The sequence below is a fragment of the Orbicella faveolata genome, unplaced genomic scaffold (assembly GCF_042242905.1).
Source record: "Orbicella faveolata isolate gen_17 unplaced genomic scaffold, um_ofav_v1 contig_13, whole genome shotgun sequence".
In the NCBI taxonomy this organism is placed as follows: domain Eukaryota; kingdom Metazoa; phylum Cnidaria; class Anthozoa; order Scleractinia; family Merulinidae; genus Orbicella; species Orbicella faveolata.
Window position 1 is genome coordinate 27,560,544 of NW_028301540.1, and position 27,766 is coordinate 27,588,309.

At 39.8% G+C, this 27,766-nt stretch overlaps 3 protein-coding genes across 3 annotated transcripts; 1 reads left to right on the top strand and 2 right to left on the bottom strand.

The window, feature by feature from the left end:
• The first annotated feature begins 666 nt into the window (after window positions 1-666).
• On the top strand, window positions 667-2,365 carry LOC110041499 (galanin receptor type 1-like). Its single transcript, XM_020746792.2, has one exon. The coding sequence runs from the start codon at window positions 979-981 to the stop codon at window positions 1,921-1,923; it is 945 nt and encodes a 314-aa protein (XP_020602451.2). The 5' UTR covers window positions 667-978; the 3' UTR covers window positions 1,924-2,365.
• A 3,020-nt stretch (window positions 2,366-5,385) lies between these two features.
• LOC149115859 (uncharacterized) lies at window positions 5,386-11,612 on the bottom strand. Its single transcript, XM_089285268.1, has 2 exons — window positions 11,202-11,612; window positions 5,386-8,561 (listed from the first exon to the last, which is right to left on the bottom strand). The coding sequence occupies exons 1-2, from the start codon at window positions 11,562-11,564 to the stop codon at window positions 7,755-7,757; spliced, it is 1,170 nt and encodes a 389-aa protein (XP_089141394.1). The 5' UTR covers window positions 11,565-11,612; the 3' UTR covers window positions 5,386-7,754.
• A 9,287-nt stretch (window positions 11,613-20,899) lies between these two features.
• On the bottom strand, window positions 20,900-26,544 carry LOC149115860 (uncharacterized). The gene is made up of 2 exons (XM_089285269.1): window positions 25,864-26,544; window positions 20,900-24,061 (listed from the first exon to the last, which is right to left on the bottom strand). The coding sequence occupies exons 1-2, from the start codon at window positions 26,224-26,226 to the stop codon at window positions 23,252-23,254; spliced, it is 1,173 nt and encodes a 390-aa protein (XP_089141395.1). The 5' UTR covers window positions 26,227-26,544; the 3' UTR covers window positions 20,900-23,251.
• Window positions 26,545-27,766: the final 1,222 nt, after the last annotated feature.

The window sequence follows — 27,766 nt, forward strand, 5'->3', positions numbered from 1 at the left end:
CTGAGCATTTCCTCAACGCCTGGCATCAGCCAACGCTTTTATTTTATTGATATCCCATGTCTACAAATTAGACACTAATTACGTATATGTTTAATTAAAATCCTTTTGGGTTAACCCATTAAATTTCCGCATCACCCTGCACAATCTCCTCTCTGGGCCCAATTATTCCACACTACGCCGAAGAAATTTGAAACCGGTGTTTTCACCATGAAAACGCTTCCAATATATTTTTGATCAATACTGTGGCGGAGAAATTTGAAAACGCAACAATCACCGCTCATTTTGGATTTTGCGTTTGAGGAAAACTCGGACAGGAAAATCCATGACTATCGATTTCGAACGTCGTTTTCGAAAAGCTCTGTTTTCAAAATGTTTTCCATAAACACTAAAACGAAAAGCCGGCGTTTTCAATTCCATCCGGTTTGAGGAGCGTTTTCGGAAAACTTCGCTTTGATGACGGATTACTGTTGACGGTAGGCCTAACCGGATAAATAAAGCTGCGTTTTCAAATTCCTCCAGCGTAGTGTAGACGCACGGGGCCTATAAAAGGTGCACCAAAGAGAGTTTGAATACAAAGAAGGGCAATTGCTGCGTGCGTTATGGTCGGTTCTTTTGATGCCCCCAGTTGCACTTGTCTGTATATTTAACTTAAAAAATTACCAGTCAATTAATCGATTGCTGAGACAGGAAAAGCATTTTAAGATGGAGATGAAACTAAACCGAAATTATCACTTCAAGGCAGCCAATGCAATTAGGATGTCCATGTGAGAATGAAACGATTTTTAGAACATAGAATGTTGAAAAGCTCGATCGATTTAATTGTTAATCTGATCCACCGTCAGCAGCCATCTAAAAAGAGTGAAATATGACTCTAAACATTTTTTCTTGTAAACCTGTTGCTTAAAATAGCACAAACTGGGATGCACAAGTTATTTTAAAACGAGCTTATGATAGAAGTTTAAACCGTACCAAGCAATTATGCTGCAAAACCTATCTTTAACATTTAACCAAACTGAAGTCCCTTCTGAAGAAAGAGATGAAATGGCTGCCTCAATGGAAAATGTCCCTTTGATGATCAGTTACATGATACTGAGTCTCGTTGGCGTCGTCGGAAATTCGCTCGTGATAACATTAGTGCGGAGAAACCGCAATTTGCGTTCGACCACGAACATTCTTCTTGCATTTGTGGCAGTAGCAGATTTGATCTCGCTGATTTGTTTCGTTCCTTTCGCGTTCTTCCTCGTGTTCCCGCTTCCTGGAGGGGTTCTCGGTTCCGTGTTTTGCTGGTTTTTCGCTCGAGGAAACGTACCGAGCGTAACCATCGCTGTCTCCATCACTACACTCGCCTTATTGGCTATCGAGCGATTCCATGCTCTTGTGAAACCATTGAACAACAAGCTGCGTATAGCTAGGGAAAACATTATCTACTGGGTCTTTGGCATTTCGATTTACGCGGTCGCTCTGATCATTCCACTTTTCATCTTCACTGTCTTCGACAAACGGAAGAAAACTTGCTTTCATGACTTTGGAAAAAATGGCCGGCGCATCTACTTTTCAGTATTTGGGTTCGGAGTGGCTTTAGCCCTGGCAGTGATATGCTTCTGTTATTGCCAGATTATTAAAGGATTTTACTTCGGCTGTCAGAAAATTTGCGTCAGCGAAGAGCTGCAGCGCAAGCGGAAGGTAGTCAGGTTACTGCTTATCGTGACATTAGCTTTCATCGTTTGCTTCACTCCTCGAGCAATTTATTTCTTGTTTTACCACTCCAACAAGGGTTTGCTGCACAAGACATCTCTATTTCTGTTACACTGCAACTCAGCCATGAATCCTGTTATTCTTGGATTTCAAAGTGAGAGATATCGTTGTGGGTTCAAGGAAATAATTGCAGAATTCATGGCTAAAACTAAAAGACTCGTATGTTGATTATAACTTTTTAGTTTTTGCTATTGTGAAGTACGTATACCCTCATATCAGTAGGTATGTGATTTGTATGTGTATATGTATGTGTTATATTGAACTGTATGTTACTGTGGAATATTCGGTCAAAGCATCATTGAAAAGGAACCTTATATTAGATTCTCGAAAGCTAAAATGTAGTTAAATAATTTTATTTTACTGACTTAAACAAAGAGAACGATTCGCATTTGCAATAGATTGTCCGTAAGGCACGTTTTAAATTACAGATAAACAGCATTAATGGAGGGGCAGCTGCTTCGAACGCTGAATTACTTTCACTTTCGCTAAACAAGCCTTTGGTTAGAACACAGCGCGACGTGAGTTATAGTCTGCAGTACGTAGCTAACTAGCTTGTAATAAAAGATGGTAAGCGAAATAAAGAGATTTTAGATTTGATTCTGGATCTTAAGGAAGGGTTTCATGTTTTTTTTTTCCGGTAGAGAATTAATTGATGACGACAATGCAAACCTAAGTGATCGATATCACATGTAAATGATGCTTGAAATTGGACGCGGAATTGCTCCTGGTTAACTTGAACTTTAATTAAAAGCGCTGATGTGCGGGATAGAATGAAGTGGAAGGATTCGATTACTGACCCCCGGAGTGGATACATAGTAATTATTCAACGCATTCGAATGGTAAACCATAAAATATCTCACTTTTCACTAGTATTTTCTCGGTATACACATGGTCCAGTTCAGACGTCGTGCTTCTGCCGTGCCGAACTCAATTGCAATTTGGTTCGAGTATGACACGGCAGAAAAACAACTCTGATTCAGACGTCGTGCCAGAGTCGAATCAAATTTAGAATTTACTGATGCCTCGCAAAATTCTCCTCCTAACTCTCCGTGGGAGCGCAATCCCGCCAAAATATATTAATATAATTTATGAATTTTGTTTGGCGCGACAGAGGCACGACGTTTGAATCGCTGCCGTGCCAGAGTTAGAGACCTTAAGCAAACACTTGAGGCGGTAAGGTGGAGGCGGCGATGGCCGCGCGGGAGTTGGGTTGAGACCGCCTCCTCTTGACGCGAAATTAGAATATTAAGCTTTCGTAGAAGCGGCGGCGAGCAACGGCTGTTTTGCTTTCTTTTTCAGTGGTCCAATTTGACTTTGTTCGTGGATTTTACGAGCATAATGGCAACTTTTCGAGAAGTCCGAGACCTTCTAGCTGTTACATGCTTTGAGGACATCATAGACGAGGATGAATTTCTGTTGCTGAGGGATCTACACACGTCGAAAAATCTTTACTTTCCTTACGAAGACTGAATCAGCCTTTTCTTTAGTAGTGCAACCAAGGTCACTGGCCTCTGCCTCCTCCCATTTTTCTGATATTACTTCCATCAGAATATCCATCTCGCTATCTTCGATGTCAACTCCACTCAGTTTCGCCTGATGTTTTCGTTTCGCCTTGAATTTGTCCAGTAGTAGTTTGAAATGTTCCTGTATGTTTTTCCGCTTCACCTGAGACTTCTGAGAAATCTTTTATTATTATTTTTTTAAAATACATTACAGTTATTTGTTCTCGAAAATCCTCCATGTGCGAGCCAAGCATATACGCGTAATTAAATTACGCTTATATTCACTGGAGATAAAATAACTAATTTTAATTATATTTTGAAAGAAAACATTTTATGACCTTCGTTTGTGCCATCTCTATTTTCTTTTCACTTTGTCCCAGGTACTAAACAACGACTGCTGGGTTTTTTGCTTCATTTTCAGAGGAAAAACTGAGCTTTAACTTAACCCCGGATGTCAAATATTTTCAGTGCTGCTGTCACGTTCCGTTGACGACGCAAAGCTGGGTCATTTCATGTTGTTATTTTGCAGAGGACGGCAAAGAAATGTGCAAAGATTTATAACGCACGTGCACAGCTACTGTTTTGCTCATTAAACCTTTTGTTTAGTGACATTGTCGTTGCTGTCGTCGTCGTGGTTTGCTTAAGCTCCCTATTATATGTTCCTCGAAGCTCAGAGTTTTCCTCGAGCTGCGCTCTCGGAAAACTGTTTGCTTCGCGCGCAACAAATAATGTCCGCGGTCAAATATTCGAGCAGTTTCGAGCTAGATGGAGGCTATTGTTTATATAAAGCAAAGTTCCCTATTTAACTTCATTACAGATGACACTGCATTGAACTTAGTCAGTGGTAATCTACACCAGTCAGATACCTGTATCGAGCAACGTTCACATCTCGCCGCCATGAATAATTCGCAAGGCCTGTTGGGAAGATATTGCGTTTTGTATGTCGTGGCTTTGAGTTATTCCTTCAATCGCTTCCTCTGAACTGAAATAAACAAAGAAAACTAACTTGTATACATTGCCAAAAACATATGTAGTCATGACTGAAATTGTTCAATTTCACGCTAAATTCGACTCTCTCAGAATCAGACTCTCAGAACAGAGACTAAAATAATATCTTACTGACCGTATCTTTTTCCACCAATAGTTCTTCTTGTGATTCTAGACACAGAGGTCCAGCTTTAGCCTTGGTTCTGCCGTCAAAAAACATAAAGTTCTTGGTGTTTTATCGTTCAAAAAATTAATTTGCCAACGGTTTCGTCCCTTCACAGATCTTCACATGTACAATTTGAATGACTAATTTAAGCTGGATCCCCGATTTTCTTACCGCACGTTTTTCGACCCAAAGAAGAGATGTGATTGGCTGACGCACCTGAGAAGTGGAACATCGTAGACTCAGAAAGTTCTTTTACCTGCTACACTGCCACATTGAAAGAACTATGTCGTCTAATGAATTATCTAGGTATGACGACTGTCAGAGAATTACATGTTAACCCAGACAGTCCTCTTTGCTTTCCAATGCCAGTTTTAATAACATTTTGAACTAGCATTATTGTGATACCGAAGTTAAGATTCTTACCAGTGTTTTGCAAATAATTGTGAATATTTCACGGTTTTGTCATTCAGGAAAACATCAGCATTAAAATAGTGTAATTTTTTTTATTGCAGTTTGGATGAAGCAGAAAGTACGTCCTTCAGTGTGGAGTTGGGAGATTTAATTGTCTTGGCCATTGATGGCCTGTTCGATAATGTTTCCACTGAACGAATACTTTTAAAAGGAACACGGGAAGTGAAGTGGGAAGTGATATACAGTAGAATCACAAGTTCTCAAACCCTCGATTGTTTGAGCATCCCGATAACTGAAACTGTCGAACACTGTAATTTTTCCCCCGATTTCTCGAACTACCCAATTTCAAAAGATTATGATAAAACCTGTACCCCTATTCGCGTCCCTTCAAGATTCGAAAAATCAGGATTTCCCTGAATGAATACGTCCCTGTGTAGATACATTTCGTTTGCCTTTTGGAAAACTTCATCCCCTCAGTGCTATGTACCCAGGAAAACATCAAATTGTGCCCGAGTGAGCTCTGGGACCAATGTAATAAGGATAAAGAAAGGTGGCGGAAACTGGTTACATTTCAACTCGCTTTAATGATCTGAAGAGTGTGTTACGCTAACTGTGCAAGCTCACATTACAAACGCGAAGTTTAAAACATTCTCTGATTTTGTAAGTCAAAAATCCATAATTTCGTCTAAAATGCTACTCAAAACCATTTACATTAGCTAGCACTGAAGGAATAGTGCTTAAATCTGTAACATGGTGGACGAAATCTTTTCTAATATCAAGTCAAAAATCAGCCTTGGTCATCAAGTCAAGTTGGAATGATTTAAACTTCACAATTAAAGAATCTTTATAAAAGCTAAAAACAAACCAGGGCAGAAGAACGTAAATTAAAGTACAAGAGAAATTCAGCAACTTTACTAACTTAAAGTTTTTTTTCTTTGGTTTTGTTTATTTTCAAAATCTTGGGCCCGAGATTGAAGCGGAAAATGTCATTCATTGCACCTGGTTAGAAAAAAGCGATTTTCATCATTTCTTGACGATTTTAAAGCAGTATTTTTCACTTCAACCCGAAAGAGTCAAACGATAATTTAAAAAAAATATTGATAAACATGTGAATTGAAAGCAAATGTTCGTTTCTCAACGAGTCTTTAAATAAACCTATCTTAGTTAAAAATTGAAAAAAAAAAAAACGCCTTCCAAAAACCTTAACAGAAATTCTCTTTTCAGAATCATATAGAGAGTTGTATAAAAACGTTTATAGATCAATTTAAAACACTTCTGGCCAAAATGTCGAGAGGGTGGATAACGCTATCCACCGAATAAACCGCAATCTAATAGACAACGTAGTTTGTTTTGTCAACGCACCTATCCGCTGGATAGTGGTTTGTCGGGTAGATAGCGTGACCCGCCCTTTTAACAACTGAGCCTTGTTGATTAAAAATCAATCATGATAATAAGTAAATCGAGTTTTGCGTTAACTCTCAACGTGCCATCACCGAGACATAAATAACCGCTCTTGAGTCTTGGGGTGAGAAAGAAACGCAGACGTTTTCTTTGTCTCCGCAAGAAACTGCTGGAGGTGATTACGATATATACAAAGCTAGGCAATAGTTGTTTCTAAAATGAATGTCAGTGGATACGCTTTCTATTTATTTTTGTTATATAGACATGAGTGTTTTGCTCCACTCAAAAAATTCATGCAAAACCACATCCGGGACCCGAGTGGCGTATTTTCCATATCCTCAATAGTGAGGATGTTGATGACGTCATTTCTTGCATTTTCACGGTTGTTTATGCAAAAAGTCAGTGTGTTTATTTAACAGAAGGAAATTACACGGTGGCTTGAAGACATGAATTTTTTTTTTCTCGCGCTAAAAACGATGTTTTACTCACTTGCTGTGCTCCTTTGTAAACATTTTTCGTTTACCACTGGAAAATGAAATTCAAATCTTTGCACCGTCGTGTAATAATCCCCTATATAGAAGATTACAGAAGGTATGTACAAGTTAGGAGTTAATTCCGCTGATTAATAATATATCTACATTATGCTTATGTTGGGAAATTAATCACTTATTAGAAAATAGACAATCGATTAGTCAATCAGTCAGCAGCCAGTGAGTCAGTGAGTCAGCCGGTGAGTCAGTGAGTCAGTCAGTGAGTCAGTCAGTGAGTCAGTCAGTGAGTCAGTCAGTGAGTCAGTCAGTCAGTCAGTCAGTCAGTCAGTCAGTCAGTCCGCCAGTGAGTCAGTTAGTCAGTCAGTCAGTCAGTCAGTCAGTTAGTCAGTCAGTCAGTCAGTCTGTGAGTCAGTCAGTCAGAAACGTTTCATGACTGGTCAGCTACGTATCGTGGTGGCGACTGTGGCATTTGGTCTCGATGAGTCAGATGTACGAGCTATAATCCATCACAACTTACCACACAGTTTTGAAAGCTAGGTGCAGGAGATTGGTCGAGCGGGACGGCACGGGCGTCCCTCGCACTGTCACTTCTTTCTGGACCCCGAGGTGAGAGAACATTAGGGATATCTTTGCTGACCTCATTGGAAAAATTCAGTTTTCAAAGTAGTCAGATAAATGTTCATGTCAAATGTAGGAAGCTCTAAATAACTCACCGGTTTTTTAACAAGGATTTGACTTTAAAAGCGAAATGAAATGAAAAGAATACTTATCTTGTGAAAAAGTTTCGTAAATTAAAAGTTAAGTCGTTTTCTGAACAAATTTAAAATGACTAACAACGTGATTTTGTTTGTTTGTCCAACAAACTGAAATCAACGTTCACCTGCAGGTTATGTCCTAACCTTTTTCTTTGAGACACTCAAACATCTTACACTGCTTGGTCTAGTTCGCTCGGTTACACAACTATCACATACTAAAACAGGACACTTTAGGTATCTACTATCCATCTACTTTGCCTTTGATCGTGACTTTGCTTAGACGCAACTAAAAGCTCCCGAGCCAGTACTGAGTTGTGGAACTCGGCGAGGAGGTACAGCGAAAAGCCGGGTTCTGCGTGAGGTAATAACCGAAGTTATCTTCGTTAGGTATTCCGCCACCGAAATCACAACCAGAAGAGGGACCTTCGTAGCTGTCCATATGGAGAGAAAACGCCGAGCTGTGAAAAATCAAGACGGTGCAGTTGAAGCATTCGTGTCCACGGACATTGACAAACTCGGTCAGTAGACAGAACCCACTCTCTGTCGGTTCTTGAAGCAGATTCAGGTTTTTCAATGACACGCGTATGTAATCTCGATAGTCAACGCCATCCGTGGAAAAATTGCAAGTGGCCCGCCAGTGAGTTGAAACATCTTGGATAGACTCCATACGGGACATCGACAGGCGGTAGTTGTTCCACTCAGGGACATTTTGGTTTCTCGGCATGTCGTGTAGGTAGAACGCTTTTCTTTTGAAATCATCGTTGTTGTTCAGTGAGTGAGACTGGATCAGAGTCCATGCGGTACCAGGCTCGGGACCAAAGCCGCAGTAGACTGGGAATGATTTGTTGTGTTGGTCTGAAATGTTGTACACGCCACTAACATTGACTCTGTCGATCATCAGGATGTCTTTGCATGATCGCCGTGGTGGGATTTGACACTTGTGCCCCGTGAATCCCGGAGGACATGAGCATAGGTATCTTCTTTCGTTGACATCGCATATTTCACTGCACGTACCACCGTTTTGACAGGGGGTAGATTTACAGCACTTGTTATGGCAGGTTGAGCCAGAGCAGGTCTGCTGAGCAACACCGACCTAGAAAAGAAGACAGTAATTATTAGTTTTTATTTTTGCCGCTCGTGGGAGGCACGGTAGCCTCACGGTTAGTGCGCTCGTCTTCGAATCGAGCGTTCCTGGTTACAGCCCTGGCCGGGAACATTGTGTTGTGTTTTTGGGCAAGACACTTTACTCTCTCAGTGCCTCTCTCTACCCAGGTGTATAAATCGCTACCGGCGAACTTAATGCTAGGGGGTAACCCTGCAGTGGACTCGCATCCCATCCAGGGGAAGCTGAAATATTCCTAGTAGTTCATGCTATAGTTACTTTCAATACAGCTTGATTTGCTACTTTCCGGAAACAATTCTGACCTGGGCTAAGGAGGTCATTTCAAAAGCGCCCCCAGGCAGTACAAGCCATTCGAGTGGAACGTTTGCATGGAAAAATCGTCGAGATCGATGGGATCCAGTTTTTTGACCTTTGTTGAAGAAAAAATACTTCAACTTTGCGCCCTTGTAAGATCAACAATTTTTATCGTAGGCTTTTCAAACTTTTGATTTGGGTATTTCCAATATAACGTGATGATTTTAAGTTATGTCGAGAAATGTGTTTTCCTTCATAAGCAATTTAAACAAAGTACATAAACAAATTAAGGGAATACAAAAGTTATTGAAGAAACTACCCCGGACGACAATGATGTTACTTAATACAAGAAGAGATGACCAAAAAACCTACAAAATTATTAACTTTGGCCAACAACTAATTTTAGGAACGATTCGGGAACATTTTTACCCTCGGGCTCTCGGTATCAGCCTTGCATATTTTAAAAATCCATTAGGAAACTTAAGTTTTGTGCATGAGTTGCCAATCTTTTAAAACGTCTCGAATTCAAATTTCTATTTCAGTCCAGCTTGTAGCAGGTGTTTCGTGAACAGCGGTCGGGATGATTATTTGCAGACAAAAAAAATAAACATTTTTTTATTACTTCTGTACTCACATTCTGCTCTCATATTTTTAACAGCTTTAACAAATTTTCACCGCAAACTCACATGTCCCCCTCGGTGTGGGGCAAGGAGTACAGTAAAATAAATAGCAAGGTCGAGGAATTAGGAAATCGCTATTGTTTTGAATTGACTCTTCCGTGCCAATTTGCAACAGGTTCGAGAACTTCACCCGTCATAATCTCTCTCAAAATGTTAATAGTTTGGTTTAATAAAAAGCATTTTGCCTGGGCGATATCCACATACGTACTATATCTTTATTCGGGTAGCGATCAATAATTAATTTCTCTGCCTCGGACTGTGCAACTGAAAATAAGTTAAATTGTCGTAGATAGTAAATATTGATGACAACTCTTAGCTTCTTTTTGAAAGGGCGGCAGAAGTACTAATTAGAAAGTACGTGAAATATTTTAACTGGGCCACAGTCACTATATTTTCGTTGCGCTGTTATTGAGAGCATCTTGCTCTAACGGTCACCTATACCTATGCAGGATAGAAAAATTCCATTTCTTCAAACTTTGTCAGGAAGAAGGTTTTTACTAACTTGTTTCAAAATTGTAATTTTGAGTTTGTTTGGAGTTTTATATTTTCTTGTCGAGATGGGCTTGCTTATTTCACCCCGAAAAGAGCAAAGCTCGACCGTAAAAATAAACTTTTTACGAACGTCAGCGAGCCAAAATAAAAGCATGAGTGGAAAATTGCTAACCCATATTACAAAAGATTTATTCTTCGTAAACGTTCGCGCCGAAGGTAAGCATTTGTTTACGTTTCTCACGTCCCTTTTGTGAGGCATTTAACTGAAATTGTCCTCCAAACATAAAGGTTGAAAGAAGTTCAATGAATTTAAAACGGACGGAAAACATTTTGAAAAGGGAGATTTTCGCAAACGATGACGTCACGATAATCATGAGACTCGTGACCAAGTTTTCCTCGAAAACAAATCCAAAATGATCGCGTTTATAAACTCCTCCGGTGAAGTGTGGAAGAGAAAACTTATATGATGCGTTTTCAGAGTGGAACCTCCGTTTTCAAATCCTCCGGGGCGGTGTGGACAATGTATTAGTTCAACACTGGTGTTTCTGTAGCAAGTTAGGCTGTCTGACAGGTGTTGAATCTCTGACGCCAGGTAAATTTTCCGTAATTACAGCCGAGTAATTAAGTATTTATTACTCAATGCATATTACATTTATCTAGTCCCAAAATTCCGAGAAATATGTAGATATCCATATTGAAGAAATATTGGTCGAGATTTTTTTTTTTCCCCACAGGTTTATTGACCAAGCGGCCGACAAGGTCTATTACTCTGCAAGAAATTGAACGAGGCCAATATTCTCCAATACCGACCTAAAGAACTAGTTCAATAAAATGTTCACGATAACGGTTTTTTAGCTTTTTAATCGGCTGATCCAATCTAGCTTGACAAACGCGCGCGCGAAAAGTAACCAGTTATTTACTTTTCTCACGTCGCTTTGGTAAGACATTTAACTGAAATTGTCCGCAAAACATGAAGGAAAGAAGAAATTCTGCTTAACAACAACAGAAACAAACTGTTTATTTTGTGCAATTAATTCGTGAGCAATGATCCATCCTTATGGTCTGCAATGCAAAATTCGGACCGCTAAGGGAATTCTCCTTTTCATCGCATACCAGTTCTGCTGCATGACAAAAACTTTCTTACCTTCACATCGTAGTAATTCCTGACAAGTTCGTAATAGTTCACCCCTTCCTTTTCTCTCAGTGCTTCTGGTTCCACTTCAGTGCTGGCATCGTTCAGCTCACAGTTTTCAGTTGTGTTGACCTCGTTAAAGTTGAACGAGAGACACTGACAATTCTTCAAACAGACGTTGAAACATTGTTTCCAGTTCCGAAGTGAGCTCAGCTTCTGAAAAACATAACCAACAAGAGAAAAATTCTTTTTCACGTTGGTATTAAGAGAGAGGGAAACTTTCTCGCACGCGCCACTTGTACAGTGACTGTTTGAAGTGTTAATCTTGAGCAGTAGTAAGAAAAAAAGCAAGAAGAAACCGCGAATTATTTCCATTCCGTGCTCAAGGTGTACCAGCTTCTGAAAGTACGCCCGGCAAATGGTAAAATTATTTTTAGTAAAGTGCATTTTAACTGGGTGACAGACACTATATCTACGCTGGGCGGTTATCAATAATTAATGTGTGTCTTTTAGCAAACTGGGCAACTATTATTAGACCTTAAAGTGCCTATGAGGTAAAAAGTATTAGCGTTTTTCTGTAGCTTGGTATGTCTACTTCTGATTTTTCTCTCTGTAACATTATCTGTTCGCTTTACGCAGTTTCGAAAAGCAGACATAACAAGCGACAGATAAACGCAAAAAAAAATTTCACTTTATAGGCACTTTAAAGAGCGTGTTAAATTATCGAGGAAAGTTTCTAAACCAAGAAGAGTGGTTTCTAGTTACCAGAAAACCAACAGTACCTAGAATTTTCTTTTCAGAGTGTACTAATTAAAAAACGCGTCAAATATTGCCATTAAAAGTGTTACGAGATTATTACAAAGCGCAACAATTATAATTATAAGTGTGCGACAGAACCTGTTGGACAATCACCCTTGGCAATACACTGCGAGCAGTCTTTCTTTTGCTCTAAATTTCGCGGGAAAGAACGCAAAAACTGAGTGAACGAGCACGACTACGAGCTTTTCTCGAAGTGCGAGTAGAGCGGGAGTCGGGAATGGCGTCTGCCCTGCACTCGCGACTCGCGGGTTCGCCCTTGGAATATCGCGCTCTCTCGCTCAGTTTCTGCGTGTGCTTCCGCAACAATTTTAGCCCAAAAGAAAGACTACTCTCAGTCTAGTATTACTATTTAAACTTTAACGTTTTAACCATTTCGTGACATATTCCTCCGTACACGATGGGCGTCATACATCTCAGATGTATGACACCCACCGTGTTCGGTGCAAGTTAAGTTGTTTTAATATACCACCTTAATACTTAATGCAACGCGACAAAATAGTGCGGCTTAAAATAATTTTAACCCCGAGCCTTCTTTCCTCTTGTATGTGCCCGGTTGATCAAGTTCCGAATGAACTTTTCACTTCAGCTTTGAATTTTTTTTAAATTCGATTCTCTGTTTTTATTTTTTGTTATTCATTTTATCTTTGTCTCTTACTTTGAGACTACAGTCGAACCCAATATTAAGAAGGCACCCTGGGGAAATGGCCGTAATGCAACTGGCTGCTTAATAGGTGCTCGTCAGGAATTAGAATGAGAATTAGTAGAGTCGTCAATTTATTCATCAATCAAGAGAAGAGAATAATTAACGCATGTCTGACCGATTTTATCATTAGTCCGGATTGTCCGTAAGTCAGGTTTTAAATTACAGATAAACAGCATTAATGGAGGGGCCGCTGCTTCGAACATTGAATTACTTTCACATATATTCGCTAAACAAGCCTTCTTTGGCTAGCACACAGTGAGACGTGAGTTATAGTCTGCAGTACCGTGACGTAGCTAACTAGCTTATAGTAAAAGATGGTAAGCGAAATAAAGAGATTTTAGATTTGATTTTGGATCTAAGGGGAGGTTTACATGTTTTATTCCTGTAGAGATTTGATGACGAAAATGCAAACCAAAGTGATCAATATCATATGTAAATGATGCTTTACATCGGACGTTGAATTGCGCTTGGTTTACTTAAACTTTAATTAAAAGCGCTAATGTGCGGGATAGAATGAAATGGAAGGATTCGATTACTGACCCCGGGAGAGGGCCCACGTAGTAATTATTCAACGCAATCGAGTGGTAGACCATAAAAGATCTCACTTTTCACTTGTATTTTCTCGGTATACATACGGTTTTTAGGCAAGTGTGTGTACTATGAAAATACAACTGACAAGTGGGATATTCAGTAAAAAACTGGATCACTCGGGATAGTGCAATTCAAGAGTTTTTATTCTAAGAGCGTGCGTTGGATATGAGTTGGCTATAATCATATCATATCCAACAAGCGCGAGTAGAATAATCGTATTATTAAAAACGCCCCCAAAATATAGAAACCTAGAATAATAAGTCACCGCGTATAATGATGTAACCACCGCATATAATGAAAAACCACCATAAATAATGTAAATAAATATCATAAGGCAGGTATGGCGTTCCATATGCATATTTCGTCGAAACGTTTTATTATTTATTTTTTTTCTCAAGCATCTGAGCGGGCCGGATTCCTAAATCCTCGAATTTGATTGGCTAATCATACGCACGTGACCGGTCCAACTTTTTACGATACGGCCAACGGGCCGGATTTTTTCTTCGCAGCAGCTTAAATTTCGCTCCTAAAAGTTGGAGGTAATCGTCAATCTTTTGCCTTTTTCACACGTCCATCGACGATTAGTCAACGCATGTATCTCTGTTCACTTTAAAATGGCAAGGAAAGTCACTGTAAGTAAATTCAATTGAGTGGTTTGAAGTTGTGAGAATACACTTAACGAATTTCCTCGCTTTCTGCTATTCAATTTACGGTAGAAAAGCGGTTTAATTTCAAGTGATTTTAAAAGCAACGACTGACAGAAATTGTTTTTGTAGTAAAACTTCAAACTTCGCACGAAATTTCACACCGCAAAAACAATTTTGGAGAACTTAACTGGTGAAATAAATGCAACTAACATAAAGTAGTTTAAAAAAAAAACTCTGTTCTTTCATACATCTTTCTTTGTCTCCTATCTGAGTTACTCTCTCGTTGCCGAGATTTTTTACAAATCGTTAGTAGACCGCGCGGAACAGAACAAAAAACAGACTGCAAAGACCAAAAATTCCTAACAGAGTCAGCTTTCGCACATCGAATACGAGACCTAACGTCATGCTTAATTAAATCAATTGTTTGTTGAGAACTTAAGGTTGAATTGTGGAAGGTAGCTAGATTTTTGAGATGTCCAAATCCGGTATAAAATAGTTACAATTAGAAAGTTCGAAAGGGTGAGGGTTGAGAATCGGAGAGAGGGTAAAACACAGGGGGGGGGGGGGGGGGCAGATACAACGAAGGGAGAATTTAAAAAACGAGACAGGTGGGCGGAAAAGTAATCCCACACTTTGACTACTCTAGGACAAGCAAGGAAACAATGCTCAATATTCTTGATCCTGCCACAAACTGCACACTTATCATTATCGATATAACCCCAAGATTTAAGGGAATATCGCACGCGTACAGCGCGGTGTAGAATAAGCCATAATAAATAATTCTTTTTGTTTTCATTTAGCTTTAGGCGAGGCTTCCGCCAAACCGAGGCCCACCGGTTAATGGGACGGATCAGCAGCAGCATCCCAGAAACCAGCACACCTCGGCGCATCTCTTGGCATACTGAGAAGAAGAAGATAAATATTCTTACAGGATAGATCATCAGGTAAGTGCTTATAGGTGTTAAACAAGTAAATAAGTTTATCTAAACATAACCAATAATAATTAGATGGCATCGAACTAGACGGAATATTATTAGACTAAAAATTAAACCTATTATCATACTAAAATAAACGACGCCCTAGAAAGTAACGAGCTAAGAAATGCCACTTTTCAGAGCCAAAGGGATCTCTAAGACTAAGGAAATTAGATAAGCGAAGGGAAGTACATTTTACAGAGAAATCAACAATATTTAAACCACCTTTAGAAACTGGAGCACATAACCTCTCGCGGCTGATACATTTCATTTTACCTCTCCAAATGAAAGACCAAGTAATTTTCTTATAGGAATCAACTACCCAGGTAGGGGGGGGGGGGGGGGGGAGGGGGGGCAAGAACTTTGGCAATGTGCCAGAAACGGCTCGCACCCAAAATGTTTAAGATCATTGCTCTACCGATAAAAGACAGCTTTCTCCTGCTCTAGCTTGTGGTACAAAAATCTACGTGGAGTTTTCTCTGTCTTTGTTTGTGACAAAGTTTTAGTTTGTTTAAAAACATTCCCAGCTTGTGAAACGACTCTGAAACCGTGCAGGTACTCTTTTTTTTTCTAGTGGAGTTGAGGTTAGGTGACGCGAAGGATTGAGAGTTGCGCGAAAGTGGTGGATCAAAGTTAGATTTTTAAACACTATTTCGTGATTTTGTTTTGTTGTAATGTCAGTATACATGGGAAGTGATTATCTTAATACAAGAGATTATCAAGGTAAGAGAGCGAATCCCCCATACAGGTCCTCTAACTAAGGTAATCCCTCTTAAGTTATTAGGGACTTTAAGCAAAGACAACGCGGACGGCGACGGGAACGCCATGAGATCAGGGAAAAGCCAAAAGGTCCACTGCGCATGACTAGCGGGAAACAAGTTGACGTTCTGCGTTCGGGCCCGACGTGAGTGAAGCACATTTCGCGTTGTCTGAAAACGTGAGTTTTCGCTTTCGTTTCCTCTGCTGTGTCAACGCTAAATAACCCGTGTTACTAATTTCGAGGAACTTTAATGCTTGTCTTCTCTTGTTATGTGACATATTTCATTTTAAAGAAACGTTGAGAAATCTGAATTCAACTCAAGCCGGTCGGCGAACATGTGAGTACCGTGAAATATCTTTTTGAAAGCTTATGTAAATAAAGACAACTTACACGAATTTCAATCGAAATTTTTCCTTTCAAGAAGTACTCAAATGTCAAATGGCTCATTATGGTGAAATTCTAACACATTTAAAAGGGTAGACACCATTAAAACTTGCGTAGCTGTTTCCATTTTCAGTCGTAAGATCAGTGGTTTACCTAGATCTTTATCAGTCGCGTCGGCACACTGATCTGTCGCGCCAGTCTGATTAAACATCTGCTGATAATAAGTTCATTTACTTCATTGTACAGCTCAGCGAGAAGGAGCAAGTTGCGTTTGTGGAAGCGAAATTCGGACCGGCAATCGTCTTCAAACCATCGAAGTTAAAATCAGGAAAGGAATCAAAAGGTTGGTCGAGATCATTCGACCGGTTTAAATCGTACAAGAGTAGAAGTTCGTCATCGTTTAACACACCTTCATCGTGATTATCAAGAGTTGATTGCGAACTTCTTTCAATGAAGTCATCCTAGTTCATCCTGATAAACAGAGGACGAATAATGTCAATAAGCTTGACAGTGCGGAAACCGCGGTTTCGAACGGTGCTGCTTAATGTTTGTGAATTCCTTCCACAACGGCCTTCTCTCCCCAGCCTTCTCACAGGTTTCGGCGTCCCCGTTGCCGTCCGCGTTCCCGCTGCTTAAAGTCCCTATTTTTAAACGTGGCACCCAGTTCTTCCGAGGATGCTACTTGTGCGATGCGTGGACAGCCGAAGCTCCTTTCTCGAAACTTGGCGGGAACGCCATTTTATATGTTTTGATTTCGTTTCATAGCAGAGATGTTTTCTGCACTCTCAGCTGTCTTTTTGTTCGGCCGGCCTTTCGTTTGTTTTGTGCTCGTTTAGCTGTTCATTATTTCGCCGTTTTTTCGGTTTTTGGGAGTTTAATTATGCAAACTTCAGCGGCAACGGCAACTAATACAATGGCTGTGTAAGCGTGCGTTATAATTCTTTGTTCATTTCTTTGCCGTTGTTTACAAAAAGGTCACAAAACAACAACGTGAAGTAGCCACATTCTGCATATTTGAGAGAACGTGAACTATACGACGGTCAATTTTTAAAATTTCTTTTTCGAACTTTGACGCTTTCTTACTCGTTCTGTTTAGGATATTTCTAGGATATTTTGTGGAGGCAGCGAGGCCGAGTGGTTAGGGCGCCGGACTTGAAATCCGGAGGTCGCAAGTTCAAGTCCCGCTCTGACCACTAAGCTAGAGTTGTTTCCTAGTAGACCCTAGTTCAACTCCTCGGTCATGCTTGTAAATAACCAACTGGTCTGCCTCCCGCCGGTTGGGATTTTTAAGCCTATTACGTTTAGTTGATATATTTGTTTCTTTCATTTAAAGTGGCATGCTTGTGAACTAGCTATGTGTAACTAAGCGCATTGACCACTATAAACAACATTTGAACATTTGAACATAGACAAACTGGATGAATCTAAATTCTCGCGAGATTCGTAGGTTGGATATTTAGTTGTTTTTTAATCGATGTTGCCTTTGGCGTTGCTGCCGTTGCTGCTTAAACTGCTTTTGCTACTTGGGCAGCCGGCGTCTTCCTGCACTTTCGACCATCTGTTTGTTCGGTTGCCAAGCTTGTGTTTGGGCGTTTGTCTGCTTTGTACTGTCTCGTTTGTCGGCTCATTTCTCTGCCCTTCATTCAGTTGTAATTGTTTGTGTAGGGGACATCCGTCTCGTATTTAAACTCCTATCAAAGTTTCAAAATGTGTTACAGCATACCGAGAGCCGAAGCTCCTTTGCTTGTAATCAAAATATCAAAGAATACAACCCCACAGCGTTGGAGGTTTTCCTTTGCTTTGAAACGAAACGAAACGAAACGAAACATAAACAGATCCTCCGCGAAAACATCCACGCAACGCGCGAGTAAAATCCGTGGAAGAACTGGGTACAATTTCTAAAAATAACTTAACAGCGATTGCCTAAGTTAGAGGACCTATATGGGGGATTCACTCTCTTACCTTGATAATCTCTTGCTTAATACCATTGCATTTATCACGCATTCTAATTCACATTTAAAGTACAAGCACCAATATAACTTCCAATAAAGAAGCCTTCACATATGAACTCAGTTATATGACCTTGCTCTCCATGAGTTCTCGTAGTTCAGTGGATAGAGCGCCCTCTCGTTGTTCGGGCCTGTTTTTCTTTGTCCCACGCTCGTGTCATGTTCATCAGTTCACTTTTCACAAAGCTAATATCTGTTCTATTTTTTGTAGTTTGGTGTCATGCATTTGGTAATATAAAATGGAAAAATTGGAATTAGACAAAAACTGTCGCTACTGATCGCCCGGACACTGTCCCTTTATATAAATAAAATAACGAACTGGTAGGGATGAGCTGAAGGCTGAAAGCAGTTGGAAGATTTGCATCAGAAAAAACCCATTAAGACATATTCATTTCATCAATAAACGGATTGTTTCTACATACTAGTAGAGAGCAAAAATGCTAAATTCTCATTACCAAGACAGAGGTCATTTATTTCGTAATTGTCTATCATAGACAATTACGAAATAAATGACCTCTGTGATATCTTCTGTGATATCCTTTACGTAAAGAAATCACACCAAAACCATGCTATACATCTAAAATCTCATTTAGACTATCAGATAGTCTAAATCTGTGCTATTTGGAATGTATATTTATGTGGTACGAACATGTACGAACGTGTATGTAGGTGGTACGAAAATGGGTGGTACGAAAAGACGTTGGTACGAAAAACCCGGATACATGTAATGGCCTATGGTAAAAATCGGATGCAAATATCCATTACAAGTCCAACGCTTGAAATAGCCAGCTTGAAATACGCGATATCGGAAACAATAGAATAAAGAATAACTTTCGAGGCCTTTGTTTCTTAGCCCCGCCTTGACAAGTTAATGAGCTAAGGCAGTATTCCCTTCGGAGGAAAGCGTACGTGATCTTTGACCAATCAGAGCGTCCCTGTTTACGCTTCGCTGCTAATATTACAGACCTATAATTTTTATTCGACTGCAAGTAAATGTCCCGAGAACAATAGGCATTCTACGCGATGTTCTACTGGGGGCTTAATTTACTTGAAAATGATTGTTTGTTTAGATCTCCGTTGGCTACAATAGGAACCTTATGCAATGACGACGGCGACGTCAGGGACGAAGCCTAGTAAAACACAGATTTCTATTTTGCCTTCGACTTTCGTGGCTATCGCAATCTGTTCAGCATGCCAATATCTAAAACGAAGAAGAACGTAGTAAATATGAGATTTTCCTTGTATAGATCCACTGTAACTAAGGGTACAATAACCATTGTTCTGCTCATTAAACCTTTTGTTAGATGACGTTTTCATCCTTTTTCATCCGTTCACAGTTTTCCTCGAGCTACACTCTCGGAAAACTCTTTGCCTCGCGGAACAGATAATGTCCACGGTCAAATATCTGAGCAGTTTCGTGCTAAATGTAGGCTATTGTTTATATAAAACAAAGTTGCCTATTTAACTTTATTACAGATGACATTGCATTGAACTTAGTCTGTGGTAATCTACACGAGACAGATACATCGAGCAACGTTTTCGCATCTCGCTGCCATGAATAATTCGCAAGGCTTGTTTGGAAGATATTGCGTTTTGTATGTCGTGCCTTTGAGTTATTCCTCCAATCGCTTCCTCTGAACTGAAATAAACAAAGAAAACTAACTTGTATACATTGCCAAAAACATATGTAGTCATGACTGAAATTGTTCAATTTCACGCTAAATTCGACTCTCTCAGAATCAGACTCTCAGAACAGAGACAAAAATAATATCTTACTGACCGTATCTTTCTCCACTAATAGTTCTTCTTGTGATTCTAGACACAGAGGTCCAGCTTTAGCCTTGGTTCCGCCGTCACAAAAACATAAAGTTCTTGGTGTTTTATCGTTCAAAAAAATTAATTTGCCAACGGTTTCGTCCCTTCACAGATCTTCACATGTACAATTTGAATGACTAACTTAAGCTGGGTCCCCGATTGTCTTACCGCACGTTTTTCGATCGAAAGAAGAGATGCGATTGGCTGACGCACCTGAGAAGTGGAACATCGTAGAGTAACAGAGACTCAGAAAGCTCTTTTGCCTGCTGCACTGCCACATTGAAAGAATTCTGCTGCACCGTGAATGAGCTGCTATATATATATGTAGTCTGATAAATTCTCTAGGTATGACGACTGTCAGAGAATTACACGTTAACACAAACAGTCCTCTTTGCTTTCCAATGCCAGTTTTAATAACATTTTGAACTAGCATTATTGTGATACCAAAGTTAAGATTCTTACTAGTGTTTTGCGAATAACTGTGAATAATTCACGGTTTTGTCATTCAGGAAAACATCAGCATTAAAATAGTGTAATTTTTCTTATTGCAGTTTGGATGAAGCAGAAAGTACGTCCTTCAGTGTGGAGCTGGGAGATTTAATTGTCTTGGCTACTGATGGCCTGTTCGATAATGTTTCCACTCAACAAATACTTACGGAACACGGGAAGTGAAGTGGGAAGTGATATACAATAGAATCACGATTTCTCAAGCCCTCGATTGTTTGAACATCCCGATGACTGAAACTGTCGAACACTGTAATTTTCCCCCCGATTTCTCGAACTACCCAATTTCAAAGATTATGATAAAACCTGTCACCTTTCCGCGTCCCCTCGAGATTCGAAAAATCAGGATTTCCCTGAATGAATACGTCGCTGTGTAGATACCTTTTGTTTGCCTTTTGGAAAACTTCATCCCTTCAGTGCTATGTACCCAGGAAAACATCAAATTGTGCCCGAGTGAGCTCTGGGACCAATGTAATAAGGATAAAGAAAGATGGCGGAAACTGGTTACATTTCAACTCGCTTTAATGATCTGAAGAGTGTGTTACGCTAACCGTACAAGCTCACATTACAAACGCGAAGTTTTAAACATTCTCTAATTTTGTAAGTCAAAAATCCATAATTGCGACTAAAATGCCACTCAAAACCATTTATAATAGCTAACACTGAAGGAATAGTGCTCAAATCTGTAACATGGTGAACGAAATCTTTTCTAATATCAAGTCAAAATTCAGCCTTGGCCATTAAGTCAAGTTGGAATGATTTAAATTTCACAATTAAAGAATCTTTATGAAAGCTGCAAACAAACCAGGGCAGAAGAACGTAAATTAAAGTACAAGGGAAATTTAGCAACTTTACTAACTTAAAGTTTTCTTCCTTTGCTTTTGTTTATTCTCAAAATCTTGTGCCCGAGATTGAAGCGGAAAATGTCAGTCATTGCTAACCGCTAGGCTTGATTATTCTTGCACCTGGTTAGAAAAAAGCGATTCTCATCATTTCTTGACGATTTTAAAGCAGTATTTTTCACTTCAACCTGAAAGAGTCAAACGATAATTAAAAAAATATTGATAAGCATGTGAATTGAAAGCAAATGTTTGTTTCTCAACGAGTTTTTAAATAAACCTATCTTAGTTAAAAATTGAAAAAAAAAAAACGCCTTCCAAAAACCTTAACAGAAATTCTCTTTTCAGAATCATATAGCGAGTTGTATAAAAACGTTTATAGATCAATTTAAAACACTTCTGGCCAAAATGTTGAAAGGGTGGATAACGCTATCCACCGAATAAACTGCTATCTAGTAGACAACGTAGTTTGTTTTGTCAACACACTTATCCGCTAGATAGTGGTTTGTCGGGTAGATAGCGTGACCCGCCCTTTTAACAACTGAGCCTTGTTGATTAAAAATCAGTCACGATAATAAGTAAATCGAGTTTTGCGTTAACTCTCAACGTGCCATCACCGAGACATAAATAACCGCTCTTGAGTCTTGGGGTGAGAAAGAAACGCAGACGTTTTCTTTGTCTCCGCAAGAAGCTGCTGGAGGTGATTACGATATATACAAAGCTAGGCAATAGTTGTTTCTAAATTGAATGTCAGTCGAAACGCGTTCTATCAATTATTGTTATATAGACATGAGTGTTTTACTCCACTCAAAAGACTCATGCAAAACCACATCCGGGACCCGAGTGGCGTATTTTCCATATCCTCAACAGTGAGGATATTGATGACGTCATTTCTTGCATTTTCACGGTTGTTTATGCAAAAAGTCAGTGTGTTTATTTAACAGAAGGAAATTACACGGTGGCTTGAAGACATGAATTTTTTTTTTTTTCTCTCGCGCTAAAAACGATGTTTTACTCATCTGCTGTGCTCCTTTGTAAACATTTTACGTTTACCACTGGAAAATGAAATTCAAATCTTTGCGCCGTCGTGTAATATCCCCTATATAGAAGATTACCGAAGGTATGTACAAGTTAGGGGTTAATTCCGCTGATTAATAATATATCTATATTATGCTTATGTTGGGAAATTAATCACTTATTAGAAAATAGACAATCGATTAGTCAATCAGCCAGCAGCCAGTCAGTGAGTGAGTCAGCCAGTGAGTCAGTGAGTCAGTCAGTGAGTCAGTCAGTGAGTCAGTCAGTGAGTCAGTCAGTCAGTGAGTCAGTCAGTTAGTCAGTCAGTCTGTGAGCCGGTCAGTCAGAAGCGTTTCATGACTGGTCAGCTACGTACCGTGGTGGCGACTGTGGCATTTGATCTCGATGAATCAGATGTACGAGCTATAATCCATTACAACTTACCACGCAGTTTTGAACGCTATGTGCGGGAGATTGGTCGAGCGGGACGGGACGGGCGTCCCTCGCACTGTCACTTCTTTCTGGACCCCGAGGTGAGAGAACATTAGGGATATCTTTGCTGACCTCATTGGAAAAATTCAGTTTTCAAAGTAGTCAGATAAATGTTCATGTCAAATGTAGGAAGCTCTAAATAACTCACCGGTTTTTTTTTTTTTTTTAACAAGGATTTGACAAAGAAAAACTCAAGCAAAATGAAATGAAATGCGTATTAAAGAATACTTATCTTGTGAAAAAGTTTCGTAAATTAAAAGTTAAGTCGTTTCCAGAACAAATTTAAAATGACTAACAACGTTATTTTGTTTGTTTATCCAAAAACTGAAATCAACGTTCACCTGCAGGTTATGTCCTAACCTTTTTCTTTGAGACACTCAAACATCTTACACTGCTTGGTCTAGTTCGCTCGGTTACACAACTATCACATACTAAAACAGGACACTTTAGATATCTACTATCCATCTACTTTGCCTAGGCCTTTGATCGTGACTTTGCTTAGACCCAACTAAAAGCTCCCGAGCCAGTACTGAGTTGTGGAACTCGGCGAGGAGGTACAGCGAAAAGCCCGGTTCTGCTCAAGGTACGCGCCAAAGTTATCTTCGCTAGGTATTGCGTCTTCACCGAAATCACAACCCTTAACGCGACCATAGTAGCTGTCCATATGGAGAGAATACGCCGAGTTGTAACCAATCAAGACGGTGCAGTTGAAGCATGCGTGTCCACGGACATTGACAAACTCGGTCAGAAGACAGAACTCACTCTCAGTCGGTTTTTGAAGCAGATTCAGGTTTTTCAATGACACGCGTATGTAATCTCGATAGTCAATGCCATCCGTGGGAAAATTGCAAGTGGCCCGCCAGTGAGTTGAAACATCTTGGATAGACTCCATACGGGACATCGACAGGCGGTAGTTGTTCCACTCAGGGACATTTTGGTTTCTCGGCATGTCGTGTAGGTAGAACGCTTTTCTTTTGAAATCATCGTTGTTGTTCAGTGAGTGAGACTGGATCAGAGTCCATGCGGTACCAGGCTCGGGACCAAAGCCGCAGTAGACTGGGAATGATTTGTTGTGTTGGTCTGAAATGTTGTACACGCCACTAACATTGACTCTGTCGATCATCAGGATGTCTTTGCATGATCGCCGTGGTGGGATTTGACACTTGTGCCCCGTGAATCCCGGAGGACATGAGCATAGGTATCTTCTTTCGTTGACATCGCATATTTCACTGCACGTGCCACCGTTTTGACAGGGGGCAGATATACAGCACTTGTTATGGCAGGTTGAACCAGAGCAGGTCTGTTGAGCAACACCGGCCTAGAAAAGAAGACAGTAATTATTTGTTATTTTTGCCGCTCGTGGGAAGTACGGTGGCCTCACGCTTAGTGCCCTCGTCTCCGAATCGAGCGTTCCTGGTTAGAGCCCTGACCGGGGACATTGTGTTCACGGTGTTTTTGGGCAAGACACTTTACTCTCTCAGTGCCTCTCTCTACCCAGGTGTATAAATCGATACCGGCGAACTTAATGCTGGGGGGCAACCCTGCAATGAACTAGCATCCCATCAAGGGGAAGTTGAAATACTCCTAGTCGTTCATACTATAGTTACTTTCATTACAGCTTATTTTAGCAGCATACACACTACTCTTTAGTTTGAGTTATGTACTCAAACTGATTTGCTACTTTGCGGGAGTCAATTCTGACCTGGGCTAAGGAGGTCATTTCACGAGCGCCCTCAGGCAGTACAAGCCATTCGAGTGGAAGGTTTGTATGGAAAAATCGTCGAGATCGATGACATAAAACATACACTGAGTTATGGTGATGGGACGAGCAATGTACATTTATCCCCAAGCTCCAACATTCTCTCTCTCCATCTCTCTCTCTTTCCCAGAGTAATATATTCAACTCCAAGAACGAGATTTTCTTAATGCGTAACAAAAAAAACAAAACTGACATTGAGCAAAAAATCAGGCTTACAACTGAAAACTAAATTACTGCAATACATGACACTAATCTTACAAAACCTGGTTGAAACTACTTAAAGTGCCTATGAAGCCAAACTTTTCCGACAGAATTTAAAAGTGCACAGTTTCAAATGCTCAATTCCTAAATGTGAGAAGCCCACGATAAAAACTGTCGATTTTACAAGTGCGCACATCTGAGCTATTTTACCCTCAAAAATGGAATTCGAGTCGCGCGGCCAATAGGTCGTGGTCAATAGGTCATGTGGCATCAACGAAAACTATAAAAACGATAAAACGATAATTTTTTTTTGTTAGCGAGTCCCTTAGCGACCGAAAATCGAATGGCGTAAACAAACCTGAACACACAAACTGACGTCACACTCTGGAAGTTCATAAATAAATTGGGATCCAGTTTACTGACCTTTGTTGAAGAAAAAATACTTCAACTTTGCGCTCAAGTAAGATCAACAATTTTTATCGTAGGTGACGTGATGTTTTTAAGTTATGTCGAGAAATGTGTTTCCTTTCATAAGCAATGCAAATAAAGTAAATAACCAAATTAAGAGAAAACAAAAATTATTCAAGAAACTACCTCGCACGACAATATTGTTACTTATTACAAGAGGCGATGACCAAAACAAGACACAAAATTATTAACCTTGGCCAACAGCTAGTTTTAGGAACGATTCGGGAACATTTTTACTCTCGGGCTCTCTGTATTAGCCTTGCATATTTTAATAATCCATCAGAAATAAATGTCGACTTGAGTTTGCAGCTGGAGCTCAAGCAAAATGTCAATCAAATATTGGCATCTCTTACCTTAATGTTTTAGTGGTTCGTGGGAAAAAACTTGAGTTTTGTACATGAGCTGCCAATCTTTCAAAACGTCTTAATTTAAAATTTCTATTTCAGTCCAACTTGTAGCCGGTGTTTCGTGAAGAGCGGTCGGGATGACAGTTTGAAGGCAGGAAAAAAAAAAAAAACATTTTTATTACTTTTGTATTCGCATTCTGCTCTCACATTTTCAACAGCTCTAACAAATTTTCAGTACTATTTCGAAAACAGGACCAAAAAATTAAGATCCTAATGCATGTATTTATTTATGTCATTCTAACATGCTTAGTCTCAAACACTTTGAATATAAAAACGCTTTCTTACTTTGTGGTCAAAATAACTCCTGACAGGTTCGCAATAGATGACTCCTTCCTTTTCTTTCAGTGCTTCTGGTTCCACTTTAGTGTTGGCATCGTTCAGCTCACAGTTTTCTGTTGTGTTGACCTCGTTGAAGTTGAACGAGAGGCATTGGCAATTCTGTAAACATCTCTTGAAACATTCCTTCCAGTCCCAAATGGAGCTTAAAGTCTCCAAAACATTCCCGACAAGAGCAAAATTCTTTTTCGTCGTGTCAGAGGCGAGACTAAAAGAGATTTTCTCACACATGCCATTTGTGCAGTGGCTTTGTGCAGTGTGAATGACGAGCACCGTTAGGAATAATAACGATAAAACGCCACGAAAATCCATTTTACGTTTTTTTTTTTTGCCAAGGGCTATTAGATTAGCAAATATCAGTATTTATTGCCTTTAGATGCCTGGGTTGTCCCCGCGACCAGACTTTTAGTTTGTTAGATTAGGCTGATTGGATCTAACTCCTGATCACGTGACAAAAGAACCTGATCTAATAGCCCTTACTTCTAACATGACTCCGAGGCTTTATGACCTAAATTTGTTTCATCTGCGAGGAAAACATTATTGCCTTGTCTGCAGGGGTGAGCTACTATACCGGTCAAATGTACTTTGACAGTCATTGGATGATTACGATGAACTCTGCAATACCGCCAAAAATAAATAAATAAATAAATAAATAACGAACATCACGACAAGAAAAGTCGACGAAACACCGTCACCGCAACAATTTATTTAGGCCCATGATTTTAACGTTTACACTTGACATAATACTTTTATACCTCAACAATTTCCACGCAACAAAAACATGACAACGCTTGTCATTGCCTACGGGTCAATACTGCTGATGCCTGTAATGATCGAAAACAGCTTCGGAGTGGCAGCTGGAGCGTATTGAAGCCATACAAATGTGAATTAGCACAGAGTAACGAAGTTTACATGCTAAATTTAGGTCTGAGAAAGGGCAAACAAGAAATTCGAAACACATCACACACCGTAGGTTTTAAGATCACCGCAACGACGCAAGGTGGGATTTTATTCACTGCATCATCACATTAGAAAAGCAGTCAACCCCGCAACACCGCAAATTCACATGTACCCCTCGGTGTGGGCCAAGCAGTAGCAAAATAAATAACAAGGTCGAGGAATTAGGAAACCGCTATTGTTTTGACTTGACTCTTCCGTGCCAATTTGCATCAGTCTCGAGAAGTTCGTCCGTCAAAATGCCAAAGATCATGATTCTCTTGCAAAATGTTAATAGCTTGTTTTAATAAATAAAGAGCATTTTGTCTTGGCGACATCCAAGTACGTTCTATATCTGTTATATCTTTATTCGGGTAGTTATCAATAATTAATTCTCGGCCTTTAAACAAACTGTGTTACTGAAAATAAGTTAAATTGCCGCAGATAGTAAATATTAATGACAAATACTAGCTTCCTTTTCAAAGGGCGGCAGTAGTGTTAATTAGAAAGTACGTCAAGTATTTTAACTGGGCCACAGTCACTATATTTTCGTTGCGTTGTCACTAAGAGCACCTTGTTCTAACGGTCACCTATACCTATGCAGGATAGAATAATTTGCTTTTCTCAAACTTTGTCAGGAAAAAGGTTTTTGGGAACTTGTTTCAAAATTGTAACTTTGAGGTTGTTTGGATTTTTATATTTTCTTGTCAAAACGGGCTTACGTATTTCGCCCCGAAAAGAGCAAAGCTCGTCCGTAAAAATATACTTTTTACGAACGCCAGCAAGCCAAAATAAAAAGCATGACTGGAAAAGCTAACCCATATTACAAAAACTTCATTCTTCGTAAACGCTCGCGCCAAAGGTAAGCATTTATTTACGTTTCCCACCTTCCTTTTGTGAGGCATTTGACTGAAAT

What these genes read in the sequence shown, in the direction of transcription:
- LOC110041499 (XM_020746792.2), top strand. Translation starts at nt 979, where the DNA reads ATGCTGCAAAACCTATCTTTAACATTTAACCAAACTGAAGTCCCTTCT.
- LOC149115859 (XM_089285268.1), bottom strand. Translation starts at nt 11,564, where the DNA reads ATGGAAATAATTCGCGGTTTCTTCTTGCTTTTTTTCTTACTACTGCTC. An exon ending in GGAATTACTACGATGTGAAG is followed by an intron (nt 8,562 to 11,201) that starts GTAAGAAAGTTT and finishes CTTCTTTTCTAG; the next exon opens with GTCGGTGTTGCTCAGCAGAC.
- LOC149115860 (XM_089285269.1), bottom strand. Translation starts at nt 26,226, where the DNA reads ATGGATTTTCGTGGCGTTTTATCGTTATTATTCCTAACGGTGCTCGTC. An exon ending in GGAGTTATTTTGACCACAAA is followed by an intron (nt 24,062 to 25,863) that starts GTAAGAAAGCGT and finishes CTTCTTTTCTAG; the next exon opens with GCCGGTGTTGCTCAACAGAC.